Source organism: Chrysochloris asiatica, unplaced genomic scaffold (assembly GCF_000296735.1).
Source record: "Chrysochloris asiatica unplaced genomic scaffold, ChrAsi1.0 scaffold00059, whole genome shotgun sequence".
Classification (NCBI taxonomy): Eukaryota; Metazoa; Chordata; class Mammalia; order Afrosoricida; family Chrysochloridae; genus Chrysochloris; species Chrysochloris asiatica.
In genome coordinates this window covers 15,064,940-15,072,499 of record NW_006408577.1, presented here as the reverse complement: position 1 = coordinate 15,072,499, position 7,560 = coordinate 15,064,940, and the positions used below count along the sequence as shown (strand labels likewise).

The 7,560-nt window shown below is 41.0% G+C and overlaps 1 protein-coding gene across 1 annotated transcript in view; it reads right to left on the bottom strand.

Moving 5' to 3' along the window:
* Nucleotides 1-5,015: 5,015 nt before the first annotated feature.
* MFSD6 (major facilitator superfamily domain containing 6) overlaps nucleotides 5,016-7,560 on the bottom strand; it is a 91,364-nt gene continuing 88,819 nt past the window's right edge. The window contains exon 6 of the mRNA XM_006864048.1: nucleotides 5,016-5,509. Coding sequence (XP_006864110.1) covers nucleotides 5,309-5,509 — 201 coding nt within the window. The 3' untranslated portion in view covers nucleotides 5,016-5,308. The remainder of the gene's footprint in view (nucleotides 5,510-7,560) is intronic.

Sequence of the window (7,560 nt, the reverse complement as noted above, 5' to 3'; positions counted from 1 at the left end):
TGCCAACCTTGTGGTTAGCAGTCCAGTGCTGATCCTACAGCGCCACACCAGGTTGCCTTTACATATATCAATTAAAATATCAGCGTGCCTTTTGTTCAGACTTATTTTGATTATGATGATTATGATGATCATGACTGTTTCATCTCTGTAAACAAAAGTAAAACTTGAACATTTTGTTATAGTCGACTGCTCTTTATATTAGTCTGTTTATCGATGTAAATGTACCAACTGTATCAATGCTTGTGCTCACCAGGTTCACCTCCCCAGAGGCAGTTTGTCTAGTCTAAAATGTGGGTGTGAATAATAGATCAGTCTGCTGAGAGTCCCCAGGGACACGAGAGCCCGGGGCCTCCCCTGGCCTCCCCTGGCCTCCCCTGTGACAAAGTGAAGAGGCTGTGGACGGATTGATTTCAGCGCTGGCCAGCGGGTCTAGTGGAACAAACTATCACAAAACAAGCCAACCAGCCAGTTGCCAGCGGCGTTAACCCAGACTCCTGGTGACTGCTTGTGTGATAGTAGAACTGTTCCGTTGTATGCTCAGTAGCTGGCTTTTCTAAGGTAGATCAACAGGCTTTTCTTTTGACATGTGTCTGGGTGGACTTGAACCTCCAATCTTTTGGTTAGAAGTGGGATGTGTTACCCATTTACATTACCCAGGGACTCCTAACAATCGCAATAAAAATAGCTAAAGAAAGTAAAAAAGAGTTAACAGTTTTGGTTTTTGTGAGTCCTGTGAGAAGTTAAACAGTTTAGAGTATTACATACGTGACATTTTTGGTGGGCTTATATTGTATTCATTTGATTTGGGATTAATTATGGCACTGATAATAATTCTAATCCTTACCAAGCAATGCAGAAATAACTCTTAGATCTTCTTTTTCCTCCCTTCTCTCACTCTCCCTTATCTCCTCCTCCTCTTTCCCATCTCCCTCCTTTCTTCCTTCTCTTTTCTGCAGGCTCTAAAGCAGTTTAAATGACCTTTCAGTCATATCGCTCAGCCCTTCACAGGTGGTTGAAAGTCCGGCTTGTACGTCACACCTCATCGGTGTACAATTATTAAGCATGACAGAACGCTTTGTTTCGGTATTGCTTATGCTAGGCGCCTTCCTAAGGCTTACTGTTGTGAGAGTTGGCTTGTGTGACGGGAGAATCTGTGGGTGAAATGTTGTGTAGGTGGCCATGCTGAGACAATCATATCATTCAAATGCTATTTTTAAAAGGCTTAAAACACATTTTACATATCACAAAAAATGCTTTGTGTGTTAGTTGTGTAGTTTGCCAATAATACTTAAGGCTGAATAACGGGGATCCATCTGACATTTAGTACAACATTTGAATATTGCTTTAAATCTGGAAATATAAGATACCGGATATTAAGAAATTTGGAACAACGGAGTGATGGAGTACATCAATATATCTTAAACATACAATAAGACCCTGAAATGCAGTCAAGAAAATAAATAGGATCTTATTTAAGGGGAGTTTAAAAAGTTTGTGAAAAATTCCATTATCTTTACCTTTCATTCCATTCTTCAACGTACTTTTTAAAGTCCTCTCATATTATTCCATATGAATATTTCCCAGAGGTAGACATGTACAGTTTTTAAACCAACTGAAAGAAGGATCATATGTGTAAGAACAGTGTATTTTTGTAATCTTGTAATTGATGTAGCTTTGAAGACAGCTTAGCCAGACAGCTATGATTGGGCGACTCCCGGACCTGCTTGACAGTGGTGAATTAACCAGGTGGCTTGACATTTGGCCTTATTGACTCAAAACCCCGCTTTTTGTCATTGCTCTGTAAAAATACCCAATTCATAGTATCTATTTAATAATTCATAGCAAAAAAAAAAAAAAAAACTGCTTTAAAGAATAAAAGTACTTGAACTGGTAGGGGCAGCAGGTTCTCTCAGAAGACAAATGTACTAGGTGTCAGTTTATCCTAAGAAGACTGCCTGGTGCACAGAAACAGAACAAAGGAGTCTGTTATATAATTCACTGTTAAAACATCACCAGGCCAGAGAGTCTAATGCTTTCACCCAAGTAAAAATGGCGTGGCGACATCATCCTCTGCCTTCAAGAGGGAAGTGAATTTGGTCAACATCAGTCCAAGAGTGCTCCCTATGAGGTGGACATCCAACAGACCTGAACCCTCCGGCCTGTTCACCAAGTCCGACAGCAGCCATCTCTCCACAGCACACCACTTTTTGCTGGGTTCAATAATTTGTTGTAATGGTCACACAGAATTCACAGACAGTACAACTATGGTATTTATTAAGGATCCCTCGTGGCACATTGGTTAAGCACTCATATGCTAAACAAAAGGCTGACTATTTAAACCCACCAGCTACTTCACAGGAGAAAACTGTGGCAACCTGCTTCTGTACAGATTCAAGCCTTGGAAATCCTATCCAGCCCTATGGGATCGCTGTGAGTTTGCTTTTTTGATGTGGGTGGGTTGTATTACGAAGTAACAGGTTACCGTTCCAGATCAGGAACAACCCAGGATACTTGGGTCAGGACAGCTTTCTGGCTGTGCCTGCAGACAGTCCTCTCCTTTGGCCCTTGGGGCCTTATGCCTTGCCCTTGCCCTGCACAGTCAAGGGTTATGAAGTTCTTTAGCTTCACTGACAAATGCCCAGAGACACCCCCTCTGCCAGGAAGCCTCCTCTACAAGGCACTCAGCTCTCTTGCTTCATGGGTCAGCATACCCACTGTAATGCTCCCATGGGCTGGGAAGCCCACTGCCGTCTCCTGTTGGTCTCCTGGTTCTGCTGCCACTGTTCTGGTGCCTGCTTCATGTCATCTCACATCATGCCCAGTATTAGAGATATTTCTCCTGGGTCTAGTTGTTTCTCAGCTCAGTGACCACAGGTCCAAAGGACATGTTCTATTCCCAGATCCTCTTGATCTGAGAGGATGTCCTCTCTGTTCTGGGATTGGTTCATTTTAAGCCTAGCAGGATGGCAAAACTGACTAATCCCTTTGTTAGGGTTCCATACACCATATTAGCATGTTCCCAAATCTGCAGGGCGCCATGCACCTTATTTGCATTGTTTGCAAGCTGTTCAACTGCGCTGGTGGACCACAAGCACCTTATCTGCATAGTCCATGGCATGGCAGGATTAAGTAGCTATTTTTTCTTTTTAAAAAAGTACATTCTCTGTATTTATAGTCTTTCATACGTCTAGTCTTGGATGATATATGTACTATAATCTTCTATTATTCTATTTAAGGCTTTGAGGAATAGTTTAATAATTAGCAGCTAACCTCTTTGGGTCCACACAAGCTCAGCACTCTGGGGTAATTGCCTTTGCCTATAATCATAGGGGAAACTATGAAGTAAGTCATTAAGGCAGTGTTTCCCAGCCCGGGCTTTGTGACACCCCCGGGCATTTCCAGGGATCTCCAGAGGGGATATAAAATCCTCAAATCAAAATTTAATTTGAACTCACTTTAATGTTTTTTGTTGTTTTTTTTTAATGGCACATGGCACTTGAGGACAAGAAGAAAAATTCACAAAGTCTACAAACCCATGAGGGTAACTGTTCTAAAAGGCTAGAAATTACTGCATTATTGGATCAGCTCTCACTGTAAATTACTATTACAAAGGCCTGTTGACATTGGCCTCCTTCATTACACAGAGAAGGACTATTAATTGTTTCATCGTATCTTTATCATTTAAGAAACATTTAGAAATTGTATTTATTTTTATTTAAACATGTCAACTGTGCATTTCCAAAACAACAGGCTTTTCAAAGGAATAAGTCAGAACTGTAAACACAAGATAAAAGTTTTTGACTTCCAATAGTCAGTTTCACAAATCCACATACTGTACATTCATAGGTGGGGTTCAGCCTGTCACCCATTTATTTATTTCTATAATTACATAAGCATAATAAATACATCTGATTTTAAAGGTCACTTAAAATGAGTCATGATAATTTACAGTACAGTACATTTCAGTTCAAGTGCAAAAATAACGATTTGCTTAACTCTCTCCATTGCTTTCTTTTTCAGCTGTTTTGTGCAGCTAGACATCTACATGTAGAATTTCCTTCTCCCACATGCAGAGTGGGTAGCCCTCACTTGACAAACGAACCTGACCAATCGGAGGGCAAGGTGAGTTGCTCAGTTTCAACTCTGTTCTTCTCCTTCCTCACTGGTGTGTGGTCCACAATTATTAAACCAAAGGATTGACCTGCCCATAAAGCACTGCTCCCTCTTTCACATGCCTCCCCTGTGGTTTCCTACTAAGCCCAACTTTTCATTTTTAGCAGCAGGCTTTCTCATGATCCACCCAGTCATTATTCTGACTGTAGTTGTAATATTACAAGCCAGCATTTACAGACACACCCGGATCTCAACTCTCTGGTGTCTACTTTCCTATTCTTCATGGGAAAGAATGCACTGCGATTTGAAAATAGAGTTACACCTTCCTCTTCCTTCCTTCCCATTCCTGGTTTCCTATTTACAACCCTTCCCCCTCACCAAAAACGGAACAAAAACTGACCCATTATGTAATTTTTACAAATTGTTTCTATTCCTTCCCCAGGCACTTAAATCTTTTGTAAAGAGCACTGCTTAATTAAAGAAAGCCTTAGGAATTCAGTGAGCTTTGTTTAGTTTTACTGAATCAGCTAATTAAAGCCCAACTCACTATAAAATGGTAAATAGTGATAAAGGCTATTTATAGTTAACATTATATTTAGTAAACTTTTGTCTAACACGTCATAGGATACTGAGTTGGTTATTTTAAATAGTCCCTCATTTCTAGTCTTTCATAAAAAGCCTTTAAAAAAATTTTTTTTTAAGCTCAACTTAGCTTGCAGTGGTCAATAAGTTTTTGCTGTTCAAAGAATTATTTTCACTATATCCCACACGCATATAAAAATATACTTCCTAGAGATATGCAAAATCTCTGATGGACCTTATTAAACAAAAGTATATGCGCTCCTAACTTTTATCTGGTTCCTTTTTAAACATATCTTATAATTTTTGAAATGATTCTCCTCACTGCCTGGCAGAGAAGCCCTACAGCACTTACCCTACCCATCAAAAAAGCTGAGTCTGCCGTGACCCTCAATTCTTTCTGCAATGCCAAGGGAATTATGGAAGTTTACCTTTTCCTGCCAACATGTACTGTAGCGCCTGTGATGGTTCCATGTTAATGACTTTAGATATTTAGAAGCATGTGTGGTGTTATGATACTCAAAAGGAGGCATGTCCTGGGTCTGGGGCACCTCTCCCTGTGTGCTGGTGGAGGAGGATCCCATTTCATGCAGGAAGTGAGATGAGCAGGGTCCCCTCAGTGCACTCCTGCAGCAGGCTGACTTGTCTCCTTACTCGCCTCAGCGGGCTGGTCCATAGTGGGGTGAGCAGGGCTGGTCTGGGTCTGTGATGAGGCTGCATTAGGGACTGGCTGATTTCTGGGTGGGTCAGCATGAGTCTCACATGCGACAGGCTGGGATCCACCAGTAGGAGAATGTTCCCGGTTCTCACTGGTCCCCTGGGAAGAAATGGGAGATGTCCCATGGTCAGTGATAGCAAATATATCTAACATTTTCACATGCTTTCAAATTAAGATATAGGAAACCTGAGGGAACCATCCAGAAGTATCAACTTTAGGGAGCAAATAAATAGAGGAATAAAGACAGAATGTCTTACCTTTCATCTCTTTTCCTATGTGCAACTGCCAAAGCCGCATGAAAAACACAAACACTATAAGAAGACATATCTTGTGGACAGAACATTACTACCAAGATGCCTGTTACTGTGAGGCCAGCAATTTACATCAGCAGGTAGTTACTGAGGCACAGCCCTGGGCTGTGTTCACTTGCTAAAAACCAGTTGCCACTGAATCAGTTCTAACTCATGGTGATCCCATGTGTGTCCACAGAAGTTTTAATAGCTGATTTTTCAGAAGTAGATCGCCAGGGCTTTCTTCTGAGACACTTCAGGGTAGGCTCAAACCTCAATCTTTTAACCGTCAAATGCATTTACCATTTGTATCACCCATGAACTCTGCTCCTTGCTAGGACCACAAAATTCAGGAGTGGGAAAATGACTTCTTTGTTGTTGGATGCCACCAAATCAATTCCAACTTAAAGTGACCTCATTGCCAGAGCAGACCTGCTCCCTGGTTTTCTCACCTGGCATCCGTACAGAAGCTGATCGCTAGGTCTTTCTCTGCACAGCGGCTGGGTGGGTTTGAATGGTCAACATTTTGGTTAGCAGCTGATTTAACACTGGCACCACCAGGGGGGCTCCGTATAGTCTATCTAACACAGTTTCAAAGGCACAACTGGAAAAACCTTGGGAGTTGAAAGTCCAAATGGGATGTCAAAGTAGACATTAAAAGTTAAGTAAGATGGAATGTCTAGGTTAAAGGAGACTATACACAGGCACTTAGGTAACAAAACTAACTGAGTGCACACTCACTCTAGTCCATCACCTGCAGCAGTTTCTATGAAGTGCCATGCTGGTTTTTGCAAACCAGGAATCATGTTTTGAAAAAGATGGGTTTTTCCTCTCAATTAGTACCCACTGCTTTAAATAACTCATACCTGCCTCCTACAAAAAATCATTCTATAACTGATTCTAAAATGTAAAAAAAAAAAAAAAAATCTTAAGATAATGACTTCTATGTATGATCACTTACACCTCAATATCTAACAATTCGTTAATCTTAACATTCCAAAGGGTATGGGGAGCATTTTTCTAAATGCTATTTAATCTTAACAGGTGTCTGTGAAAATGAGGATGAGTATACAAAATAATGAAAATATAGCTATTCAAGCATCAGGTATCATTCTCCTTCACTTCCCTGCTGTAAGGTATTAGAATACTTTATATATTCCACCCACCCTGATATTCCAGTTCTTGACTGAGCAGAGGATTTATGTGAGTTTATTATCTTGAGTGAGTAAGAAGACAAGAAAGAAGGAAAAGATCAAAATGGACGTCAGCAGAGGCACTGAAACTTGCTCTCCAGCGTAGAGATGCTAAAGCAAATGGAAGAAGTGAGGAGGTCCAAGAGTCAAACAGAAATTTTCAAAGGTCAGCTTGAGAATTCAAAGTCAAATGTTACAGCGAAATGTGCAAAGATCTGGAGTCAGAAAAACGCTCAGCATTTCTCAAGCTGGGGGAAATGAAGAAAAAATTCAAGCCTTGATTTTTGTTATTGAAGGATTCTCTGGGCAAATTATTGAATGATGCAGAAAGCCTCAAGAAGAAGGAAGGAATACAGTCACTGTACTAAAAGGAAATGGTCACTGTTCATCCATTTCAAGAGGTAGTATATGATCAAGATCGAATGATACTGAAGGAAGAAGTCCAAGGTGCATTGAAGGAATTGGCAAAGAACAAGGCACCAAGAATTCATGGAATAAAAATTGAAACCTTTCAACAAAGTGGTTACTGAGATGTCAGGGGTATGGTGAGGGGAGGGAGGAGAGGGTGGATCACAGGGCAGGGAATAGACACAGGATAGTTTGGGTCCTGGGAAGGGGGGCAATATACAAGACAAGGGAAGTGAATGGAAGAACAAAGCAGATGGGA